Source organism: Cervus elaphus, chromosome 19 (assembly GCF_910594005.1).
Source record: "Cervus elaphus chromosome 19, mCerEla1.1, whole genome shotgun sequence".
Taxonomy (NCBI): domain Eukaryota; kingdom Metazoa; phylum Chordata; class Mammalia; order Artiodactyla; family Cervidae; genus Cervus; species Cervus elaphus.
In genome coordinates, this window is record NC_057833.1 from 5,395,249 (window position 1) to 5,421,701 (window position 26,453).

General features: G+C 42.1%; 1 protein-coding gene across 1 annotated transcript; it reads right to left on the reverse strand.

Moving 5' to 3' along the window:
* Positions 1–331: 331 nt before the first annotated feature.
* On the reverse strand, positions 332–26,453 carry IGSF10 (immunoglobulin superfamily member 10). Its single transcript, XM_043874752.1, has 9 exons — positions 26,258–26,453; positions 25,401–25,716; positions 24,703–24,944; positions 23,050–23,244; positions 21,533–21,662; positions 18,475–18,865; positions 9,302–13,615; positions 7,957–8,854; positions 332–3,359 (listed from the first exon to the last, which is right to left on the reverse strand). Exons 4-9 carry the CDS (start codon positions 23,241–23,243, stop codon positions 1,451–1,453), a joined length of 7,836 nt encoding a protein of 2,611 aa, XP_043730687.1. The 5' UTR covers position 23,244; positions 24,703–24,944; positions 25,401–25,716; positions 26,258–26,453; the 3' UTR covers positions 332–1,450.

Genomic DNA, 26,453 nt, shown 5'->3' on the forward strand with positions numbered 1-26,453 from the left:
AACGGAGCTAGACATAGGAAGCCCTTCCATACACCTGTTTACACTGTCGGCCCCTCCCTAGCAGGGTTCCATTTGTCCTCCAATTGATCCCTCTTGGCCCGGAAGTAGAATGAGATCTCTGTTAGAATGAGTATCCTTTGACCACTTGTGGTCACCGGATACCAAAATCAGAGACAGTAGGAAACAGGTCACCTCTTTAGGTGGAGCATGCCGAAACTTGGTGTGATGACGACAAGTGAAGTGTCCCCCACCCCCCATCTTTCTGAAATGATACACAGGGGCAAACATAGTTCTCAATTTTGTGTGCTGAGATACTTGAGCAAGACTGATGGCATTTTCTCATTTTTCATTTATTAAGGCTCCTATAATTCTTCTTAAATAATAGACAGATATTTAAATAGATGCTGAAGAAATTACACTGGAAAATGCTAGCCTCTAGAAAAGATTAATCATAATGTCCTTAATTCGGGTTGAATTAAGCATGTGATATAAATAAATTCAGTGAATTACAAAAAGCAAGATTTTGTAGAGTTGATCAGATTTTCAGTACAGTGACACTCTATGTATTCAATCCAGATTTCCCCAAACATTTCCCCACCACGTAAAGGATGCTCACTTAATGAAATAAATGCTCATAAAGCAGTGATTCCTCCTAAGAAGATTTTCCTTATGAACAATTCCAAACCAGGGGTGCCTGAGCTAGATTTTGAAGTTATAAAGAAGTGTCGATGTATTTTAAAAGCTTTTCAATGGCTTTATTTGGGATAGAAGTTATCAACCCCCTTTTCACATTTTTGATGTGTGGGTGTTAAGTTGCTTTTTACAAGAGGAAAAGTCAGCCTGCATTTATTTTTAAATGCAGTTATTAAAACATTTTTTTTGTATTCCCCATCAATGAAAATTTTCAGTATGTACAAAATGGTGAATTATAGAACAGTTCAGTGCTTAGTTTCTCTGGGTCTTAGTAAAATATTTATAAACCAACTGCAATATTTATACATTAGGATGGCAAACTTACGTCAAGACTGCAAATTTAGTCTTTTCCATTGTGTCCTGTCCTCAGTGCCACGCTTGTAACATTGCTAGAAGGTGGACACTAGGCAAACAGGAGTGAGAGAAAAAGAAGTCCATTCTTTAATGAAGAATTCAGGTACATTAGACATTTGTTACTTTATGGTCAAGAGTTTCCTCTTACTGTTCATTGTTATTTGTTGGCAAAATAAAAGTGCCTTAAGTTAAAAGTTTGTTTTGAGATCCATTTAAAAAAAATCAGTATCAATTCATAATGCATTTATTTATAAGTCCTTTTTTTTTTGCATGTCTATTATAAATTTAATATTGTAAATGTATTCAAATTCATTTACATGCCTATGGCTGCCTTTGATTAAACTTCTTCCAAAAACTGAATTCTGTCCAGATGTTGACTTTGTTCAGGCAGTTTTATGTTCTGTTAGACTACTTGAATGTAAGTTGTTGCATAATCGCTTCCAAGTGAATTCTTTGCTGTGCATCTGTATATCCCAGAATCCGAGGTCTGTGGATTCCGAATGACTAGGGTACCTTGTGGGTGAAAAGGCCGGTTTGTCCGTGTCCTCCCTCTGTTTGCCGCGGAGAGCAGGGAGTGGTCAGGCGCCTCCCATGTGATTTCTGGCTTGGGGACCCCCAGAGCCTTACAGTGGAGCTGGACGGCCATGCCTGTCCTTGTGCGGACGCTCCTGGGCAGGCGACTGGTGATCCGGGGAGCGTAGGCTACAACCATCACTGGCACGGTGATCAACGCCCGACCGATACTATTTTGAGCCTGACAGATGTAGTTTCCTCTGTCATAAGCTGTTGCTTCTTTGATGACTAAGGTGCCATTTTCATGCAAGATGTATTTTCCATCAATCTGAGGCCTATCTATTATGTAGCCACTTGGCAAAGTCCATTGGACACGTGGCTTAGGGCTTCCGAGGGAGACACAGTGCATCGATACAGTGTCCCCACTGAAGCTGTACAGTGTCCCTGGTTCGTAAGTTAGAATCACCGGCTTCCGGCCAATTTCTAATACAATCAACTTCTCAATGTAACCAACTTTATTTCTTGCGCCACACCGATATTTTCCTGCATCATCCCGTGTTGTCTTGTAAATGATGAACGAACCATTACTAGCTATTAGATACTGAGAATTGTGTGGTCCACTGGGGAACTGTGTGCCATTTGGTAAAATCCAGATTATTTCAGGTGGTGGGTTTCCATCAACAGAGCAATTCAGTGCTGTGGACTTTCCAAGCTGGGCAACTACTTTTTCATTAAAGGGATTTCTGAACGTCGGCCTTCTCAGCATTTCTACCACCTCTAGCCGTATCACCAGCACACTCTCTCCTCCTTCATTCCGAGCCACGCAGGTGAAATCAGCGGAGTCTGAAAGCCTCATATTCCTGATTTCCAGGGTTCCATTTCTGTGGACAGTGATTCTGCTGCCATAGTATGGAGCCGTGAGGAAAATATTCTCGGGCATGATCCACATGATTTGAGGAGACGGTGTCCCTTCCGCTCTGCAGTCAAAGTGTCTTTTGGAATGTCTCACAGCTGTGGCTTTAATGACAGTTTTGTTCGCATACAGACCATTGATTAACGGCGGCTTGGAGACCACGTCCAGCTTGTAGGCTCTGGTGTCGTCCCCGCTGGGGTTCCGGGCCACACACACGTACTGCCCAGAATCGAGCAGTCTCACCCCACTGATGGACAAAGACCCGTTCGCATGGACCGTGTACCTGTCCTTGGAGAATGAAATCATGTCATTGGAAGGCAGCAGCCAAAATATTTTTGGCTCGGGTTCTCCAACAACCTCACAGTCGAGGACAGCAGTGTCTCCGGCCGTGATTCTCGTGTTGGTCTTGGAAGTCTGCTGGATCCGCGGGGCGGCTGTGATGACTGTGAGGTGGACTTGCATCTCGTCCTTCCCGAGGGTGTTCTGGGCGTAGCAGGTGTAGTTCCCTTCCTCTGCCATCCCGACCTTGTTGAAGTATAAGGTTCCGTTGTGGAAGAGGGTGAGCCTCCTGGTCCTGCGGCCGCTGTCGTCGGCCTGCATGGCGCTGTTGATCATCGTCCCGTCAGGCAAACTCCAGGATATCTCGGGCACTGGTGAGCCGGAAGCCTTGCAGTCGACCTGGAAGTCTTTGCCGTGAAACACTTGCTTTTTAAAGTAGTGCTTGTGGTCAATCTTGGCCGGTTTCCGTCTTAGGCTCACGTGCATCAGGGTCAGATCGTCCCCCATGTTGTTTCTCGCCACACACAAGTAGTCTCCGCCGTCTTTCTCTGTTACTGACCCAACAAACAAGGATCCATTTGGGTAGACATGGATTCGGCTGCCCATTCTGAGGAAAGAAGAGACTGGCTGAGGTGTGCAGCTATTAGCAAGGGTAAGGGAGTTATATTAGCTGACACAGGACTAAACGTTGCAGTGAAATTAAAATTAGTACCGACTTCTTTACTGTCTTTTAAGCTGTTCTGAAAGATGAAGTTAACAAATAAATTTTGTGCAGACAAGTAGTATTGCTTAGATGGACTTCAAATGCACCTCCTTTGCATTTCAATTTAAAAAGTTTTTAATGATGATGAGAATGTTAGAAATACCAATTGCCTAGACCCATGACTGTCCTGACCACTACATGGCAGATGATCATTTTGTGGTATATGTCAGTAAAGAACAACTCTCATTACAAATATACTTGCTCAGAAAAGAGACCAGATTTTCCCTTTTAAAGAGTATTAATCAGTTATTTGGTTAGAAAGTAAATTTTACTTTTTTTTATAAAGGTAAAATTCCTTAGAAGCACACTAAAGCATTATCTGTCTCTGCAGGCAGCTGTCCAGTGTGACTCTGGTCTCTGCCTTATGTTGAACTGTATGAACATCCCTTTTCTCCGAAGCACTACACGGCCTGCTGTTATCAGGCAGAACCACCAGATGGCAGAATTTCCCTGAAAAAACTAAACAGTTTTCCAGAAAGACCAGTGGCAGCTGAGTAACTGCTAAAAACGCAATAAAAAACACCTATAGGTGAAAATATTCATTACATGTGTTTCTCCTAGTTTTTTGGCAACATGAGCTAAGAAAGTGGGTGAAAGTGTGTATGACCTTTCACAGCATAACCGCTAAACAAGTCCAACAGCCTCAAGTCATTTTTTATCTTCCAGCAAAAAACCTTAAGTAGGAAGAGTATTTATTATAGGACAACTTACAGCTGCTGCTTTTTTTTTTTTTTTTTCTCCTTTTCTCAAGCCTGGATCTTTCCATGCTTTCACCTGGCATGTAAAGCAAGGGAAAGTCATCATAATGGATGCACTTAAGAGTGGAAACCACAAGGGTCTTTGCATTTATTTTTTAATCTTTAGGTAGTTCCTCACCATACAGCTGGGAAAAAAAAAAGTACTTAGAGGTAGTTACTTGCCCTTTTCACCATGTTACATTGCTACCTGCTGTCATTCTTTCCTGATGCTAAGAACACTGTTTCTCGAGCTTGGGTGCACATTAAAATTATTTGTATAAAATAGTGCTGACGCCTGGGTCCCGCCTCCAGAATTTCTGACTTGTGGTGTGGAATGTGACCTTGGCCTCAGTTTTCCAAATGACTCTCACGTGCAGCAGAGTCTGAGGACCACGGCTGTAAATCTGTCCTCAATGCAACTCCCTCATCACCTACGTCAGAGTTACATGGGGTCTCATTTAAGATGCATATTTACTGGTTTCACTGTTCAGAGATTCTGATCCAATAGATCTGGCCACGGATTGGGTAACCCACTGTTTCACAAGCTTCCCAGGAGACTCTAAGAACAGTTACGTTTGCAGACCAGTCTCAAATTTGAGTGTGCACCTGGACGGCTTTTAAGAACACAGATTGCATGTTTTGATAGAGAATCAGGTTCAAGTTCTCAGGTGATGCTAGTGCTATTGGTAGCGGGACAACCCTTTGAAAACCAGTGACTTAAAATGACCTTCCCTGACCTCGAAATCTGATACTTCTAGAAGTTGTGAGAATTGTGTTTCCTTTTACAAGCTGATGTTTTTAAGAGAAAACTGACTTTGGAAAGTGGACATTTTCCTTGAGTAAAAGAAAGGGAATTCTTTTATGAAGATTAATGGACAATGAAGCACTTGGAATCTTTTTAAAGCAGTGTTTCTTGGACCTTATAATGCATGAGATTCACCTGGAGATATATATATTTTTTAAAGAAGCCTGGGAGAATTTATTTGTCCAAGTAAATGACATGCTTCAGTGATCACATGCTGATTTAATGAAAATACTTTTAATTAGTTCTATGATATTTTTGTATCTCTTTTATACAACAGATATATTACCATCCTAACTATATTTTTTTCCCCAAACTTTAAACTTTTTATTTTGTGTTGGGGTATAGCCAGTTAATAGTGTTGTGGTAGTTTCAGACTGAGCGAAGGGACTCAGCCATACATATATGTGTATTCATTCTCCACCTGGGATACTTTTAAAGTGCAGATTCTGATTCTGCCCATCTGGGGTGGGGCCCGATGTTCTGTTCTTGTAACAAACTCCTTGAGAAGCAAAGATCCGAAGCAGAGGAAACAGAATTCTGTCTGAAACATAGGTCAGGTAAGTCCTATTGAAAGTCGTGGAGGTAGACCTACCTATAGTGTTCTGAGTCTGAGATGGTTAAAAAAAAAAATTCAGAAAAGGCTTTCTTAGTTCAGCTGACAACTGGGCTTTAAAAAAGTAAAACATTCTGCTTATTTTGGTCATGTTGGAGTAGACTTGTGTGAGTGTAGCTATGATGAAAATTTTCATTTTTAGAATCTAAAATCCAGACTTCTAGAACCAAGAAATGGGAACAGCAAGGACTCTATTTAACAGCAAAAGTGCCCTTTTTATTTCTGTTGATATCTTAAGCACCTAACTAAAGAGCATTCTTGCTTTTTTGAATGGGTTAGTTGCAGAATAATCACTAAAAGTGTCGAGTTAGCAGACAAGCTGTGTAGTTCTTTATAAAAGAATGCCGGTACCTCTGGTGGGCCTGTGATAGCATCTGTGATCTTACACCCTCTGTTGGCTTTTCCACAATGTGAACAGTCTTTCCTTGTTCCATAAGTGCTTTCCCAAAATGAAATACAAACAGCCTACCTGATTTCTTTGCTATTAAACTCTGAAGGATTTGTTGGACTGTTTAGATCGAGATTTATTCTCTGAGATACTAATGTGTTTTAGACATTCCTTTGGATTAACTTTTTAAGACATTCCCTTACATTTTTTTCACACCTCTTCCATTCTTAAAAACCGACTTAATGTCTAGTAAATATTTTGGACATTGTCTTTATAACCTAAAATTTGAACTTTTTTTATAATGCCCGTCACAGGTGTGATGCCTTCTATTCTTACGTTGGTTTCTTCATGGGTAGTGAAACTGTGTTCATGATTACACAGAATAATGAGCAGTTTCTAGGTTATTGAGAAGCACCCTCATGTGCTGCAGGGTGATTAAGAAATAGATGTGCTGATATAATTAAATATAAAAGTTGGTAAACTGTTGAATATATGTGATGCCACAAGTGGGTATATGTACAGTAGATGACAGGCATAAACATGTGTCTTGTAAAGTTTACATTTCATAACTCAGCATTTTTAAATTTTAAATCTAAATTTCAATTTAAAATTTAGGTAATTTTTTTGAGATTTGAACAACATAAGTTTAATTTGATGAACATATTCTAAAACTCGGCACTCCACACTTATCAAAGGTATGTCTATATTCTTCTTGTTGTGTTAGATATCCCTAAAGTTTAGCCAGTACCCATTCCTGAGTCATGCAAAGTTATCACTTGTTTTCCAAGAGCATTATCTTGGGCCTGGTTTACAGGAGCCTGATAATGACTGACAGACAGAGGCATGTGAAGAGTTTCTCTTGTCCCTTCAAGATTCTTATTAGCATCAGATCAAACTCATAACCATGACTCCTTCAGCTGAAGAGAAGCTCAAATTAGTTCCTTAGAAACTACCAAAGCTGTTTATACTTGGGATGAGTGTAAAATTTAGGTAATTTTGATGACTTATTTGAAAAGCTTGAAAATTAACATTTACTTTGGCGTTAAAGATCACAAGTAAAATTCCTTAACTATATCCATTACCAACTCATACTTTGACACTAGGAAAAAAAATCTATTTTACACATAAACTCATGTATAATTTTACTTGCATGGATAGTTTCTATTCATAAACATTAAATGGAAATGTTCAGTCCATCTTTTCATATTGTGAAAAATAATTGCATGAAGTCATGCAAATAGCAAAAGTTAATAATCTAGTAAATTATTATTTTTTCAAAGAGATTTAATTGCTACAGAAAACATAAAAATCAATATGCCTGAATCAGAACATATTAGAGGAAGTCTGTATGTGTATATATGTTGTCTGACACCATCAGTGTGATGGAGGTCCTGAATACGTTTCGCTTTGTGAAGCCTTAACTTCATAAAGTGCTTTGCAATTTTGAGGTAGAATAAATGAAGTACAGATTGCACTAAAGTTGAAAATGCTTTACTAGGAGACTCTGAAGAGTAAATTAATGAAGTGCATCTCTCCAGACCTTGTTTGTGTTACAAAATTCCCTCTTATTTTTGGATAGAATGATTATAAATACATTTACACAGTTACTGTTTTAAAAAACTGTCACAAGTATGGAAGAAAATGAGATTTTAAAAAAAAAAATCTTTTTTTAACTATATAAACTCAACAAGAAATTGGCCCTTAGAAACTTTCTTTTTACATAATTTATATTATTTTATATACATCTCCAAAGGATTAGGTCTCTTTAGAGCAAGTTACTTTTATGAGCAGAGTCTGTGCGCTAACATTGCTGCAAGCCTCGCTCCACCACTCTCTCCATTTCAGAAGTTGTGAAGCTAAGCAGACCAAGAGAACCTCAACCGAAAGGAACGGTTTACCTGTGCCACTGGTCGACGACAGCCTTGGACGGGAGCCTCCAGGTGATTTTCGGTTTCGGCTCCCCAGTGGCTGAGCAGTTCAGCAGTAGTTTGTCCCCCAGATTCACCTCAGTCCATTTCTGGGATGCAAATTCGATCCTGGGGATGGTCTCTTGTTCTTCCACTGTAATGATTACCACCCTTCTCTCTGAGCCAGTGGAGCTGGTAGCAATGCATTCATAAGTGCCCCTGTCTGAAGAGGCTACATTTCTTATAAACAGAGTTCCATTTGAAAACAAGAACTTAGAGTTGACGAATTCTAATGGTTTCACTTCAGTGCCATCCGAGAGGACCCAGTGAACACTGGGCTGAGGGGTGCCTTTTGCAGTACAGGGCAGTTTCAAAGTTTCACCCCGGGTCCCTGCGATAACTTGCCTCTTTTGCTCTAGAATCACAGGTGGGGCCGCAATGACTTGTATTTTAACCAGCAGTGCATCCTGGCCCACTGAGTTGCTGGCCACGCATTTATAAAAGCCTCGGTCATAAATGCTGAGATTGTGGATGACCAGAGTTCCGTCAGATGTCACCAGGGCCTGTCTGTTCCCCTTGGATGATTCAGAGATCACCGTTCGGTTTGCAAGAATCCAGGAAATTGTAGGGCTGGGCCTCCCATCAGCTCTGCACGTCAACTCCACTGTGCTTCCAGAATGGACTGTGATCTCCTTAGTACGTCTCTCCTTGATCCGGGGGGGATAGGAAACCACGGACAAGGTGACATGGAGGCGGTCTGTGCCAAATGGATTGGATGCCGAGCACAGGTACTGTCCACGGTCCTGAATGTCCACCCTCTGTATGGCCAGGGTGCCGTTGGAGAGCACCTGGAACCTGCTATTCAGTTCCCTCTTAGACAAATCAAGTCCTGATAAGAAAGAAATTTATAGTCATAGGTCATCAAAGTTTAGACGGAAAACAAATTGCTCACGTGGAAGTCACAAAAGGAGAGCTATTTTTTTGTTAGGCTACTGGGAACAAATAAATTTAAAATTAAGATCCTTAGTCTTCAGATTGCTAAAATTATTTCTGGATTAAAAAAAAACAAAACCCTAATTTTAATGTAAAAGACGGTTCAACACAATGACCTTTTTCTAGGTCTGCTTTAAAAGTATTTTTTTTAGTGGTCTTAACATATGTTTGAAAACCACCTAATGAGCAAAAAGTCATGCATATATCAAGTGAGGATATTAATAGTTTCTGTGTCTTGGAGAAATATCATGTTGATTCTTTGAATATGTAACCCTGAAATGTCACACAGTATTTTCCTTGTTTTGTTACTAAAGACTAAGTGTAAAGAAACTGTTTCAAATACCTGATGAGACTCTGGTCCAGTGGATAGTGGGCACAGGATTTCCAGCAGCCTCACAAGGAAGAAAGGCATCTGAGTTAGCTGGAACAGTAAAACTTGCTGCTTTTCCTCCAATTATTCTGGGCCTTTCAAATGTATCCCTAGATAAAGCGTCAAAGGGGAGGAATTCGGAAGTTGTTATTTTTTGAACTGCTGTTTTATCAAAGCCACTTTCCTTTGCATTCTTCTGTATATCCCAGTTGGAAGCATGAGTGGTGACCTCTGGCAAGCCTGGGGTGGGCAGTACACTCACTACGGGCTTGTTGCCTTTTTCAGCAATTTCTGGGTGTGACTTGTGCCAAAAGTGGTTTTCTGACCAGGGAGAGGGAGTCAGCTTAGAATCCTGTGGTTTAACTGTTACTAGCGCTGGCATAGGAGTAGAAGGTAACAGACTGGAGTAGGTGAAGTGAATGGTTCCAACTGCAGATTTGGCATTTGGGTGAGTTTGGGGAGATGCTGCTGCTAATTGCTGAGGAGTAGCATTGTGCTTTGAGGATTCATGTGGCTCAACCATGGCACCTGTCATCATCCTGAAAGTGGGTGTGGCCATATCATCAGCGACCTCACTTTGATGACTCGGGGGAGGGGGGGTAGGGATTGGCATTGGAGTGGCGCTGGGGCTCAGGAAGGTCTTCCTGGTTGAGTTTCTGATTGTGTTCCTAGTAGTGGTACTCTGCAGTTTGCTGGACAAAGTGGTTTCAGAAGCAGTCATATTCTTCAAAGCCCGAGTGCCCTCCTGGGATGGTTGTTGAAGTACAGCTGTCAGATTCAAGCTTCCTGGATGAAGACCAATTGTGCCTGAAATTTCATTTGTGTTCTCTGGAGGAGAATGAGTGAAAGCAGACACACTGGGCTTGGCTGAAGTTTCCGCTGCTGCTAGAACAGGAGGTGTCACAGTGGTGGATGTAATGAAGCCAGAGGAGTGGGTGGGAGAGATACTTGGGTCACTCATATTCTTCTGAGGCTCCTTTTTTCTTGGTTCTTTTTGCGCCCTGGGCCTGTCTATTTGGGCTTTGTTGATAACGATAGATGCAGGGGCAGTAGGCGTGGTCGTCAGTACATCTGTTTGCATTGATATGGAATTTGTACTTGATTCGTTGCTTGAGCTACTAGGAGGTGTAGGGTAAATGGGTAGGGAGGGCAGCTCCTTCATTGTTGGGAGACTTACAAGGCTGTGTGTGTTAGTGTGACTGAGGTGAGTTGTGGCTGGTGTTACAGATGGGATTTTCATTACACTAGCTGAGCGTGTTGTGAAGTGGAAGGGAGAAACTTTATCTGTGGGTAAAGCAGGAGATATTTTAGGAAGCACCGTGTCTGTGCTGCTTTGTGAACCAAATTTATGCTGATTCTTTAGCTTTTCTCTTTGGATATGGTTATTTACAAAGATCTGATGCCAAGGGATTTTCCTCCTTGAGGATCTGGTAATAGCTGGAGTGGCAGGCACAGGTGACTTGATGGTAGGACCCGGAAGTGGTGATACAATCACAGAATATCTGGTGGTCTCATTGGCTTTAGACCCACTTGGGGAGCTAGTACCTGTTGCCTGAGTCATAACTGCAGTGGTTGGAGTCACGTGGGCACTTTGAGCACTGGAGTACTTTGTCATGGGGGTGGGCTTCTCAGCATCTGCCTCTGGTTTGTTCTCAAGCAGTAATGATGGGTTGTGAACTAGAGTTGTAGGTTCTTCTGCTGTGACGCTGGCAATTTCAGTTTTGGGGAGGGTGACGGGGGATAAGCTGGGAGAAGACAGCGCTGCCTCCTCAGCGGTGAGCCTTTCTCTGGGAGAACAGGATGGGCACGCCGCACTGATCTCTGGGGCTGGAAATGCAGTGGTGCTTTCTTCTGAAGAGCCTCTGGGTGTGGGCCGTACAACGCTGAATCTGTGCGGTCGGAGAACTGGTGTCCTGGATGGGCTGATGATTCGCCCCCTGCTCCAAATTTTGCGCCATCTTCCAAAGCGCCTGGACAGCGGACCGTTCATTGTACTCTTTCTTGGAATATGTAACGGAGAAGGAGCAGCAGTGTGTGGGCCTGAAGGGAGCTTAGTGGTGCGAGGTTTGTGAGTACTGTGAGGAGGAGCGTGATGGCTCCTGGGTTCACCAAGTCCTGTTACAGATCTCTGATGACTCTTTGTGGCGTTTACTGACCCTGAAAATATACCAGCTTGGCCTGCAGCATTACTCAGCGTTTGCATATGGATATCTTTGATCGCTGTAGCCCCCACTGTTACTGGGGATGCAGTTTGCAAGGGCCCTTTTTTTCTCTCCACGTCGTCAGCATCCTGAAACGGAGTTGCTTCCGTTAGTAGAGGAAACACAGCGGGTAAATTTGGGTTGGTTGTGTCTTGCATTTCGCCTGATGTGGTTGGGTTTATGTTCTTTGGCGTGACTTGAGTTTTAATAGTAGTAGATGGTCTGAAATCTCTTGGTTCTTCAGGTGATAGGGTCTGTGGACTCACAAGTGGGGCGACTGGGGTGCCCGCAGTTTTACTTGTCACAGGGCCGCCAGGTGATGTTCTGGAATCTGCAGCCACTGTCCTTGTCAGAACGGCCGGAGCTTTAGTTGCTGGGACCATAGGTTGCTCATCTGGAGGGAGCATGCCTGATGAGTCTGCTTCCTCACCGGGTATACCCGGGACTGGGGTGACTGGCAAAGGTGGCTTTCCTGCGGTCTTCTCTTGCTTTTCGGGCATCACATTCTTTTTAGCTTTCTCCAGAAGCGCTGCCCAGCGCCGTGGGTCAATCCTCTGGGCAGAGGGAGGGAGCTGCCTCCTGTGCTCCCTGGAACGCCAGCTGGCTGACGCTCCACGCCTCTGGGATGTTAATACCCGCTGTTTGGGATTCTTACTTGGGCTCCCGACATGTGTTCCAGTCTCAGCCCCCATGGGAGGAGACGTGGGGAGATGTGCAGCCGGTGGATCCTGAAGCCGACCCATGGAATTGGGCTCATCAAACCCCGATCCATCTGTTTCTGTGTTACGCTCTGCTGACTTTTCCCTTTTTATTTTGACCAAAACTTGGTTGACTAAAAAATCGACCCCCGCTGGGTTGGCTGCTACACAGCGATAGTGACCCTGGTCGTCTTGAGCGACGTGCAGTAGTCTTAACGTGCCGTTGTCGAGAATCTGCTTGTCTCTTGAGGACTGCTGCAGCACAGTGTTTCCTGGGAGAACCCAGCTAACAGAGGCATCCGGGACGCCGGTAGAACGGCAGGGAAGGTCAAGCGTTTCACCGACGGAAGCCGTGTGACGGGCCCCATTTTCCTGATGGGCTTCCACGCGGGGCTCTAGCACGGTGACCCTGTACGTGAGGACGTCTGCGTCGTCGCCGTTTGTGCTTACGCAGTGGTATGTGCCGGTGTCAGAGCCATCAGCCATCTGGAGCCCCAGTTTTCCACTTTTGCCGATCAGGATTCGTCCATCCTCACTCACATAAGGGGCTCTCACTTTACTTCCATCGGCCAGAAGCCACTCCAGATGTGGGGGAGGCTCTCCTTGGCCAGGGCAGTCTAGGTCAATGGTCCCACCCACCAAAACAGTGCGTTCCAGCTTAGTATTGTTATCTCTGGAAATCATGGTCCACCGGTGTCTCTCCGGCTGTCTCTCTGACCTTGGTAGAGTGACGTGGACATCACTGGAGTACTGGATCTGCAGTGTACTGAGGGTGGTGGCAGTTCTGTTCAGTTGCAAGGAGATTCGGTCTTGCATGAACCACGGGGGATCTGCTCTGAGACCAGCCTCAATGTTGGTAAAGATGTCTTCAGGCCTCAGTACCACCTGTTTATATTTGTGGCAGGGCTGTGGGGTTTCAGTGAACACGTGACTCCTTTCTAGGATCAGAGGGGAGTCACCGTACAAAGCCAGAACCTGCCAGACTGGCTGAATGTGGCTGTCATCCATGTCACACACCAGAAATGTTGACAGTGAAGCATTCAGCGTGATGTTGTCATTTTCTGCAGTGAATGCAATGGATGAGGTCACTGCCGGCCTTTGAATACTGCAGATCATGTTAGCTTCATTTCCAGTCTGGTCTGTTATATTCAAAGTCAGAGAGCCGAAGGGAGCCATGAAATCTTGGGGAGAGACCAACACAGAACCACTGTCTTCTGGAACAGTCAGGCTCTTCAGCTTCAGAGAGGGGTCAATGGTGGGCTTGGCACACAGGAAGGCTGCCGCTGGGACCATAACCAAGGGCTTGCCTTTAGAGGTCCTGGGGTTCATGCAAAGCGGGCACTGCTGAGGACTGGAGGGACTTCTGTCTTTTTTGCATTTTATGATATCTAGAAAAAAATGACAATTATTGCCCATTGTGGCTTCTTCACGAATTAACATTTAAACCTTTTGAATAAGTAACTTTTGTTAGAATTTGAAACAATTTGGAAATTTTAGTGTTTCCTTTTTTTTTGTCTTTGGATTGATTTCTGAAAATGTTATTGTCTATATACCCTGCCACAATATTACATCCATAGGCACAAGGATTTTGTTTCTCTTGCTCACAGCTATATTTTCCATGCCTAAAAAGCACCTGGGGTACATATTTGGTACTCAGCATTAATTGAGTAGTTCCCTTATCTGGCAAAACAAAATGATACACTTATGTTTGTCACTTTTTATTAGCTTATTATTTAGTTCTGTTTCCCCATTTCATGTTTTAAGGCTCAGAGAATTTCAGTGTCCTTTAAATGATAACTTCTTTGATAAGTTACCATTTATACATTCTTGGATATCATTAAAAACCCAAGTTTCTTTCCATTACTAAAAAGAATGATGAATGAATTACAAGGTACCTTGGCATGGTCTAGCTTGGTCTCAATAGGAATGGAGAGAACAAGATGGATGCTGGAAATAATGAAGCCAGTAGAACCAATCAATAAAGAGGTGAGGATGTGGCTGAACAAAGAGGGTTATTAAGAAGAGTGCAGAAAGACTCGGTATGATGTTGGCACCAGAGGTAGACTCAGGTGAGGAGGACCAGGTTTAATGCAGAGAGAGGAAAGCTGTGCCCAAGCAATGGGGCAGCCCGTGAAAGGTCTGACATATATACTGTATACAGGTACGTACAAAAGCATTTTGTTTCTGCTCATTTTATTTAGTATGAATAGAATGTTAGATTTCTAATTTATATTACCTGAAAACTTTGATATAGTTCCATGTATTTTGGTGTCTAGTATTACTGCTAAAAGTCTATAAAATTTACTAGTGATTTAAAAAAAAATTTGAGGCTCTAATCCAATTCTGAGAATATAAAGAAATACTATGTTGTAAAAAAAAAAAAAAATACAAAACAGGAAATTAACAAGTGATATAGTATTTAAAGTACAGATTTTGTTCAAATTTCACAAAATTTTATGCTAGTGACCATTATTTGTTTTCATATCTTATTCAATATTCCACATTGTATTTAATTGAGCAACTTCAGTTGCATGCAACAAATTCTGGTAAGTTCTCTTTTCATTTTTATTCTAATTTTCCTTGTCATGGCATCTTAGATACACCTATCATTTAAAAGTGGACATTTAATTTCCAAATACATGGGATTTTTGTTTAAAGTATCTTTAATACTAGTCTCATTTTGATACTAATTTGTCATTTAAATCTTTCTTCTCTGCAAAAAAATAAAAATACTACTCCGGTGAGCCTGTTTAAATGGCTGGTCACAGCAATACTTGATAAGAGATACGGGGTTTTACCTTATACAAAATACAGCTAGGGACTTCATCCTGTTCCATATCATGCATTTAGGCACAGCATGTAAAAGAAGCAGTGTACTTCTTAGAAGATCTCATTTGACAAAGTGACTGCACAGGGTCAAATCACCTTCCTGTAATTGCGCAGTTCCTCAGAGGCCTGAGAAAAACCTCTCTGACTCCAAACTCTTCCGTGTGACAGGCACTGTGATATATATCTGGCTCCTCAGCATTCTTCAGCAAATTGTAAAGCCCCAGCTTACCCAGAGGAGGTAGCTAGCAAGCCTGTCAAAGAGGCTTTTATCAACCACCTACTTATCAACCAGCTGTGACCTTTTACTACTTCCCCGTAGCCTGGGCTCAGACCCTGATATAGCAAAAACAAACAAACAAAAAAAGGTAGACTTCTGGTTTAAAGGTAGACCTCGTCATAGAATCATACTCACATCTTGGTTTGATTATTGCTCAGCCCTGGACATCAAGTATTTTAGCTCAGTTGCAAATCTGATCACATTATTTCCGTTCTCTCCATCACACCAGATTCCATTCACACAGAAATGCCTGCTAGTCCTCAGCTCTGCCATAGCCTGTCACGTTTTTAGCATACGCTGTTCTTCTACTTGCAGCACGCTTGCTGTCTGATAGGCTGTCTTCCGTCACTGCCCAACTACTTCCCTCCTTCGTCAACAAGCTGGAAGAGCAGTCCTTCTCAGGGGGCTCCCTGCTTTATGTTCTCGGGGTACCTTCCACTCCTCCTATCCTGTCCCTCGTCACCCACTGGTAGGAAGACCTGTCTAGCTTCTGTTTATCTCCAGCCCTGGCGAATGGATGGAAAGAGTAGAGAAAGGAAGGGCAATCTAATTCCAAGACCACATTTCTTCCACATTTTAGCTTACAAATTGAGATGTGTCTGACAGTTGAAGTTGTCCTACAGTCGTGACTGGCCAGGTGGAAGCCTTGATATAGCTGCCACTGCCGGCACACATACCAATACTGCCATGGACACTTATATGTATAGTTTTCTCTTCAACTGAGTTACATGCACTGTTGGTATTACATAAAGATTACACTGTGCTTGCCATAAAATAAGTTATTATGCATATAGAAAGGCTTGGAAACAATAAAAGGACATAAATTTAACATTTGTGATGTAACTGTCAGAGAAAAGGCCACAAATCCACATTTCCTAGAAAAACAACACCTAGAGCTTTGTGAAACCCAGGAGTGGAAGATAGCCATAAACAGATGAAGCTGTGTTACCTCTGACTACTGACCACATACGTACTAAAGGACTGCCAAATGAGGCAATTGAAGGTATGAGGAACTATCAGTCTCTTGAAGTAGATGAAAAAAAAGTCAAAGCAGAAGCTGATGTGACTGGAGAGGGTGAAGAGAAAAGGGAACCCTCCTACATTGTTGTAGATGATGTACCCAGTACGTGGAACACTATCTAGGTTCCTTGAAAAAAAAAGAGTTAACATACAATTCTGCAAATCGTACTCCTGGACATATATCCAGAGTAAACTCTAATTCAAAAAGATCCGTGTGCCCCAGTGTTCATAGAAGCACTTTTTACAGTAGTCAAGACATGTCCGTTGACAAATGAATGGGTAAAAATAATGTGGTATATATACAATGGAATATTATGCAGACATAAAAAGAATGGAATAATGCTATTTGCAACAACAGGGATGGACCTAGAGATTATCATACTAAGTGAAGTAAGTCAGACAGCAAAAGACAAAACCCCATGCCAGCCTATACTACCCCATGCCAGGCAAGCTGGGCGACGTATTGCCCTCTTCATGAGCCTTACCCTGTTTTTATGTACACAGCAGTTTCTCCATCCCAAATACATTATAGGAAAAGGACTAGACTTTGAGTTTCTGCTCTTCTACTTTCTAGCCACGTGAGCTGGGTGACGGTGAAAATCATGGTAATCACGCTTGTTGAGTGCTTACGTTATGTCACACATTGTGCTAAGCATTTTACATGTATTATTTTAATTATTTTTTTCAGTTACTGGTATCCCTATGTTACAGGTGAGAAAACTCATCTATAAGAATCTAGATGACTAGCCCAAGATACCCAACTTTTCTAGCCTCAATTTCTTCATCTCTAAATTGAGGATTAATTGTAATCGAGCACAATGTCAAAACACATTACCTTCCTGCTCACTCCCTATTATTCCTTCCTTTTCTTTCGGTATATTATTCAAGGCAGAAGTAACTTACTGATTCTGGCTTCTATAGAACTAAATTTTCAGTATAAACATTCTGCCGTTTTTCACCCATGCCTCATTGTCTTTTTATGTGTTGAGCATATTTACCTGCAAGCTTGCAAACTCCTGGAGTGCAAAGGTGGTGTCTTTTGGCCTAAAGCAGTTCACTTTTTGACTAATTATATTAACTAACTGTATCTACACATACATAACGTATGTATGTATCTATATATTTCACCACAGCAACTGCAGACTTTTTCCACTTTTCTCAGACTTCCAACCTTGACCCCTTCCTAGCATCCTCCTTAGTCACCTATCCTACAACTTAACAAAGAAGGAAAACCCCTCCACCCATGGCTGGGTCTCTTGCCATCCAGCCTGTGCAGGGGACTGGCTCAATTGAGGTTCTGCTCTTTCTGCAATGTTGCTACCTTCTCTCTCAAAAATCTCTCCTTAGCTTAAATGTGCTCATGTCTGTTTGATGCTCAGAGAGTCCTGAGTGATGGCATGTTTCCATCTGGCGGTCACCCTTCCTCCCTCACTTCAACCCGGTCTCCCCAACCCCTGCATAACAATCCAGCTCTCCTTGGCTCTTGCCAATCAGTCACCACTTAGATGTCAAAACCAGTGGGCTCCTTTCAGTCATTCCCTACAGACTTGATTAATTGAAATAGTGCGATTAGTTGTTAACCCATTTTCTCAAAAAGAGTGTAAGCTCCACAATCGCTTTTGCATCCCTATGTTCTCTCTGACTTCTTGTAACTACTTGTTGACTGGATGCATCTTGCCTCTTACTTTGCTGTCAAAGCACGTTTTACATTCTGGTTGCTGATCTGTATCCCCACCAGAAGTGTAGTTAGGGCAGACACAGAGCTCTTGGTGGTTGCTTCACTGAGCACAAGGCCTTGGATAAAACTCCAAAACATGTGGATTGACCAAATGACTGAAAGGAAAATAAGAAGAGGGAAGGGTTTCTGTGCCTTGTGGTAAGCAGGGAAGAGTAACACATGATACATTTCTTAGCTCCCGATCTTGCTAAAAGCCAGAAGTGATAACTGGATAATTGACCGGAATTATTTATTCATTGATTAATTAAGACAGTTCATTCTCACTGAATTATTGAGATTTCATTTTCTTTCCAGCTAAATTTACTTTGACCTACCCTCACTAGTAAAACACCCCCAGGCAGATTCCATTTATTGAATTATAACACAAGAAGTATTGTAGGTACCTGGCTTCTCCCGTAACCAGACAGCCAGCCATGTCAGTCGACAGTCGCAGATCCAAGGATTCCCATGAAGATAAAGGCTTTCCAGATCAGACATGTAGGTGACCATCTCTTGAGGGATGGAGCTCAGAAAGTTATCAGACAAGTATAGGTACTTAATGAAAGATATTTTAAATATCCGGAGGTAGCGCAAGGAGACAAATGTATCCGGATGAAGCTTAGTGAGTTGGTTCCCTTCCAAGTGCACCAGTCGGAGAGAGGTGAGTCCATAAAAAACCTCTGGGTTTATAAACTCAATGTTGTTGTGGTCCATATGCAACCGTGTCAAGCTTCTGAGGCCATAAAAAGTGTCCCTCTGAAGTTTTCGAACTTTGTTATAGCTCATTTTTAAGACCTAAGAACACAAAGAACACCCTTATTTTGTCAAAGGAATTACCACAAAAAGGACAAGCATATTCATAATAAAACATACACTGAGATTATCCAGTCCTTGTGTGGATCCTAATTCTACAAACTACCTGAAAATTAAATATGGGAATATCAGGGAGATTAGAACACTCGAACAGTTCATGATATTGATGAATTAATGCTATAATTTTAAGGTAAAACAATATTTTACACTTATTTTTAAAAGACTCTAATTTTGATATATATATATATATATATGTAAGTACTTACAGATGAAACATTATATATCAGATTTATCTCAAAATAATGCAATGAAGTAGAAAAGTAGTGGGGTGGAAATATGGGTGAAACAAGTCATTTCCCCCCTCCTCCTCGAAAACTACTGATTTACTTTGTTTCTCTGGCTTTGCCTATTCTCAACATTTAAAATAATGGGTGATACAATATGTGGTCTTTTGTGCCTGCCTTTTTCTAACTAGCCTTATTTTCAGGACTTAGCACTGTTGTAGCATGTAACTCAGTTATTCCTTCTTACTATTGAGTAGTAGCCCACTTTATACATGTAACATGTTTTGTGTATCCATTTATGAGCTGACAGACGTTTGGGGTTGTTTTTGTTTAGTCTTTAGCTATTAAGAGTAATGTGATTTTAATTGAAGTTAAGATAATTTTTCAATATTTCAGTAGCGCTTGGGTATTCTCCAATTCCTTCTCTGCTACCAGCTGAGCATACTCTTTCTCCCAAAAAGAAAAAAAAATGCTAGTAAAAGCAATGATTTCTTATCATATTTTCCTGATTTGACCTAATCTGTCATCTCTGTTGAGAATGCTTTTCTGGAATGCTAAGTTTCCTAATAAGCAAAGAAAATTTGGCGACATGGAACAACTTCTTGGCCCAAATATTACCAAACTCAGTGTTCATCAATATCTGTTGAAAACCTGGTCAAGAAAAACATGTGTGAGTTCCATGAAGAAATTCCATCTAATCTGCTGAAGATATATATTGCAAATAAAGCCTGATTAAACCAAATCAACATAATCACTTATCTAGACTTAAATCTATGGCTTTACACAGCCTTGATGTGGTGTGAAAAGATTCACTGTACACTGGCAATTTATCTTTTCTAAGGGTAGAACTGACCGTTTGCTTTACTGTACTATATCTCATCTATGAGGACCTTTGGGAGACATCTTTTTCTAATTTAAAATCAGGTTGTACTTCTGAACAGTAGTTGTACTTTTTAATTTATTTAAAAAGTAACAGACATCATAAATTGAATTAACTTCTCTAAAGCCTCAAGTCCTGCTTACAGCAGACATACCAATCTTTATGCCTGATGTTTTCCTGCATTCCCTTTGTTCTTGTTCCTAAGAGTTCTTCCTACTTTCTACTTTCTTGCCTACTGGAATAGTAATTCTTAAAATATTTGATGCATACTTAGAAGTCCTCATAACTTAAAAAAATTTTTCTAAATAAAGCAATGCAAAAGTAAAGTGAAACTTACAAAATATATTGCTCTACCACCACTATGGAAAGCAGTATGGAGGTTCCTTAAGCAGCCAGGAATAAAACTACCATGTACCCCAGCAATCCCAGTACTGGGCACATACCCTGAGAAAACCATAATTCAAAAGGACACATCTAACCCAACGTTCATTTCAGCACTATTTACAATAGCCAGGACATGGAAGCCACCTAGAGGTCCATCAACAGATGCATGGACAAGTAAGATGGGGTACATAAATACAGTGGCATATTACTCAGCCATCAAAAGGAATGAAATTGTCAGTTGTAATGAGGTATGAACCTAGCATCTGTCATACAGAGTGAAGTCAGAAAGATAAACACAAATACCATATATGAACACACATATATATGGAATCTAGAAAAATGGTACTGCTGAATCGATCTGCAGGGCAGGGCCTTGTGGATGCAGCAGGGGAAGGAGAGGGTGGAACAGACAGTAGCATTGACGTGTATACACGACCATGTGTAAAACATGGCCTTGGGAAGCTGCCATATAGCTCAGTGATGCTCTGGGATGACCTAGAGGGCTGGGATGGGTGGCAGTGGGAGGGAGGGTGTACATATATGGATATTTATAGGTGATGAAATGGCAACCCACTCCAGGACTCTTGCCTGGAAAATTCCATGTACTGAGGAGCCTGGTAGGCTACAGTCCCTGGGGTCGCAAAGAGTTGGACACGACTAAGCAACTTCACTTCATTTCATGTTGTATAGCAAGAACTAGCATAACATTCTACAGCAAGTATTCTCCAATTAAAAATAAAAACATACTCAAAAAGATGTTTTAAAAATATATTGCTTACAAAAAACTAACTTCTGTGTAAAGATGGCAATTATTTTATAAACTACATTCAATTTCCAGATAAACATGACTAGAAGTGGCCTTTAAGAATTACATTTTCAAAGTTCAGTAATCCCTGGGCATTAATACTTCTTTCTGTGAGCCTAAGGTAGAAGAAAATCAGAATTTTCTTATTCTAATTTCCACATACTATTCCACTTGAAATCAGTTCTTTGACATTTTCCCTTGATGTCTATGTCTGATGTACAGAATGTTAATTTTGGGGTTCTCTAGGAAGGTAGCTTTTGGAGGCACTTAACTTGCCCCTTCCCAATCAGTCTCACCTGCAATGCTTGCAAATCCGAGAAGGTCTTAGCAGGGATTGTGTGAATTCCATTGCTGTGTAGCATTAGTAACTCCAACTTGTTCAGGCCAGAAAAATCTGCTTCTGTTAATCTAACCAAGCTGTTGTACCTGAAATAAGAACATCATTCTAGATATGTCTGCCAATTAAATTTCAAATGTCAAAGCAAAACCCAACAAATGCACACACAAAACTGAATTTCACTCCCCACCTCACACACACAAACACACACCCTGCTAAAGATTCCCTGTGCTCTAAGGAGATAACCCAATGCTTGAAATGCTGAAATTCATCAGGTGCCATGGAAGGTCAACCCCTTCACCCAGCCCTTGCAGTCTCAGTTGCAATTATCCTACCCACATTCCTGGAACATGCTACATCCCTGCTCATTTTCAAACCTTTGTATGCTATGTTGTTTCTTCAGGTTGGAATGCCCTTGACTCCAGCCCTCTCTATTTGTGAACACTGTTAAGACCCAGCCCATTCCCTAATGACATTGCCCCTCGTCCTCCCAGGTAGAATTCATCATTATGAAACAATGGTTAAGAAGCCTAGGCTCTGAAGTCAAATTTAGATATGATTATGAACTCAGGTACCCGGCTCCTGGGAGTAGGGCCAATGCTGGGTTAAAAAAAAAAAAAAAAATCCGTAATCTTTCTTTGCCTCAGTTTCCTTGTCTATAAAATGCAAATAATAGAACCTACTTGAAACAGGTTTTGAGGATTAAATGAATGCACTCATGAAGAGTGCTTAGCTCAATGCCAGGACATAATTAATGTTAGCTGTTACCAGTAGTGATTGTTTCCAAGACACTTCGTATGCTGTATTACAATTCTTATTAAATTGTACTGATTATACATCAGTACTTTTCACTTTAACTGGTTTCTACACATGAATAATGTATCCTTCTTCATTGTATCCCTGGTACCATCCTTGTGTTTGGTCCATAGCAGGTGCTCACTAAGTTAGTCAAAAGATGTTAAGTCTGCCTTTTCGTTCGTTCACACACGTTTTTTCACCAACCTTTAAAATACAGTCACTTTTTAGCAGATTTAATTACTTATGCATTTTTTTAAGTATTTTAAATAAGTCAGTTTCTATGGGAAAAAAAATCCAAAAGCCTTAGAAAAAAGATCTAGTTAACTGTCCATATATATAGGAGGACACTTCCCTCTTACGGATATTATCATAACTAATTCTTAGCAGGAGCTATATTATACTCAGCAAAAATAGAGCCAAAATGAAGCTTTTCTATAATCACGGGGCTCTCAGTCTACCATGAATGACTGGGTTCTAGAAAAATTTTCCCCTAGTAAAAGTTTACCAGGGAAAATTTTCTCATTGCCCCAGGAAGCTTAAGATCCTCATGCACTCATTTCAGAAGGAAAATATTAAAAGGATTGTGGTTAATCTACCAAAGTCACAACTGTTTGGGGGACATCCCCAGTGTACTCAGTCCCTCCTTGAGAAGGAAGCAAGACAAGCACCCGCACGCACCCTAAATTGATACGTTCCACGTTGGGTGGGATGCTCTCTGGGATGGAGGTGAGGTACCGAAACGTGCAGTGCACCTCTGTAGGCAGGTAACAGGCGCAGCGGCGAGGACAGGCCCTGCCCCTGGGGAGGGCTATCAGGCAGGCTGCAGTGAAGGACAGCAGTAAGCTGGGGCTTCCCCTGCCTTTCGGCTTCATCCTGAAAGAGCATCATACCTCAGTTATAAATACGGTTTGAGCAGAGTTCCAGTAGACCACACACAGTAACTGGTAATCTGGGAGACCGTCCTGCAAGGTTATCAGGGACCAATTTCATTTGCAACTTTTATGGTAAAGCTAACTACAAAGCCATGGTGTGTGCTGGCCTCATCTGGACTCTGGTGACAAGCAGGGTATTTATTGTGAAAATTCCTTTACAGATTTTCACTTCTTAGGAATCCCTTTTACTTAGGGATTCATTAAAAAAAGAAAATGGAAAGCATAATGGAGATATTGTGACAACTGAAATACATAAAGTTTACTTTCCTGTTTATACATTAGTTCTTTTAGACTTTAAAAAAATTGATTATAAAGCTAATACGTGTGCAACACTGAAAAGTTAGAAGTTGTAAATAAGTCAAATAAAGAAAATAAAATTACTTATACTCCCCACCACCCAGATATAATCAATGACATTTTGTTCTATTCCTTCTAGCCTTTTCTTTATTGGGTGCGTGTGTGTGAAGTTTCATAATACATGTTTTATCACCGAGCATGTTTGGTTTTTCATTTTCTTAAACCTTCAAAAACTTCTAACTTTTAGTTAGAGCTGTAATCACTGAAAGGATGAATAAATGTCTTCCTAATGTCCTAAGTCTTTGCCAAAAAAAGACAAATTATACATGTCACTGCCAAATGATGACTAGCGAATAGTAACTGACCAGCTGAGAGGGCTTGAGCCTTATACCTGCCCTACAGTGGACCATGCTGACCCCTCGCGGGCACGATGCTGTTTTTGCTCTGCTTAGAACATCCCTCTGCCTCTTCCCTTGGTCCCTTCTCCTCACATCTGCCGTGGGAGAGGGGGTGGGGGCATAAGCAGGGAAGAAACATGCCTAGCTTGTTGGAAAAAATGGTATCTGGTACCCACATGTGAGGCAAGCCCAGGGATCCAAACCAAATTTTTGCCTGCAATTCAGAACATTCAAAGACATAATAAGATCTCTATTATGCTTTTCTAAGAAAAGTGATCTTCATAGAATGGTTTCTTTTAGATTCTACCAGCAACCAACCTTTAACTATAAACTGCATTTAAAATAACATGAATGCCGAATTGCTGTATCTTCATATAGATAGAAATACCACGGAATTAGAATTTAGCCCAAATTAAACTCTAATACTGGTTTAATCAGATGGCCACTTTTGTCATTGTAACTGTTACCAAATATTTAAATAAATGTTATGTGATTGGAGACAGCATTTCCACCTTCCTATAATTAGGTAAGCAGAGAAAAGAATAGGTTGAAGGCAGTTCTGTCGTTCAGCCAGAAAAACAGAAGTTCTGGGTTTGCCCACTTGAGCGTTACTGCAAAGAGGACCAAAAGTCTGAATACATGGGAGTGGATTCCCATAAACTTAAACCTGAAAATGTATATAATGGAATAGAAATTGACCGTACCTGAGCTCTTCTGTCGTCGTCCTGAATCCCCTCCTGACATAGGCGAAGCCTGAAAATCTTCCCAAGAAACGGAGAACTGTGCCCGCCGCTGAGTGAGGGCGCGTGCCCTGCTGCCCAGGTGGGCGAGTGGCTCGCCCTTTCTGATCACCGCTCAGGGGCCCTGCTCTGCAGAGAGACCTGGAGGCGCTGGGACGGCTGCCGCGTACAGAACCCAGAGCCGCCCGTCAGAAGTGTTTCTGCTGCTGTTACAGAAACAAAGCGCAAAGTGGAGGTTTCCAAGTGTTCTTTCTCCTCCCTCAGCAGCGCGCTTCAGTCCCCCTTAAAGCTGCTAATGTAGGTGTATCCATGCCCATCACTCCATTTCATCCCCAAGTCCCAGGAGTTTCTCCTCCCGTAGCCTTTACGGGCAAATCTATCACAAATGCCCACAATCAGGGTGTCTCCCTACTGATGACTGTTTACTAAGAGTGTGCCTTCTGTCCGGCAGCAGTCACTGAAGAGGTGATTTTTTTTTTTTTTTTTGCTTTAATTCCTTCCCTCATCGGCCCTTGCTCCACCCCTCCCGACTCACCCCTCCCTCGCGGCTCGCCCTGCCGGGACTGGGGCAGAGGACTAGCTGCATTCCCAGGCCGAGTCCCTGGCCGGCGCGGGCGCCGGTCCTCTCCTCTTCCCAGCAAAGGACGGACGGAGCCGCTCACCTCTCCGCCCAGGTGACCCAGGGGCGCCCGCCGCTGGCATTTCCCGAGTTCAGCTGCGCGCGGCCAGGGACCGTCCGGAGCCGGGGCAGGGACGGCGGGCGGGGCGACGCTGACACGTGTCTGGGACCCAGCCGAGGCCCCGCGGCACAGACAGATAATAAACGACCACCCAGTTCTGTTGCTGAGAACGCACGGATGCCTGCTCGCTTCTCGTTCCCTCTGCTTTTTTCCAATTCCCAGGATTTCTCAGGCGCATTCCGACTGTTGCTCCGGGCAGTTTCAGCTGCGGGACCTTACCCACGTTTATCTCCTCCACCTGTTGAGTGTAAGGACTTGGCTTTAATCACTGCGAGCTCTTCTCAAGTCTGAGGGTCCCCAGAGTCAGGTCTGAAGGCTGAGAGGTAGCAATGATAACCTATGATACCTGCAGTTTGATTTCTGTGGGCCAATTTTGGAGAAACCTCTCTTGTTGAAAGGGATTACCAGTGCACTGGGTTTAAATGCTGTTTTTCTTCTGAGGGTGTGGTTTTGGGACCAGCAGCGTCAGCATGATCCTAGACCTTGTTAACAAAACATAAATCCTTAGGCTCCATCCCAGACCCACAGAATCAGAAACTGCAGGGATGGGGCCTGGGGTCTGGGTGTTAACAAGCCTTCCAGATTGTTCCCATGCAACAGATTTTGAGGATTTTTACCGGTTTAAGGAAATAACTTCTTATAATGACAACAGTGTTTACTCTGGCAATATTATTATAAGCATTTTACAAATACCAACTCATTTAAACTTCACCAAAAAATCTAAAAGGAAAATGTTCATGTCATTTTACAAGTTAGGCATATAAAGGTAAATGACTCACCACAGCTTGTGAGTAGAGAAAGTTGATTCCAACCCAGGCAGCCTGGCTCTCCAGCCTGAAAGGTTAGCCACAAAGCTTCGGCCGCCTCACTCAGCCCACTTAGCCAAACATTGGGAATGCCCCACATCCAGCAGCTAAACGTTTAAGTGATTTATAGTTAGTAATAAGTGAGTCAGCGACCATGGTCGAATTATAG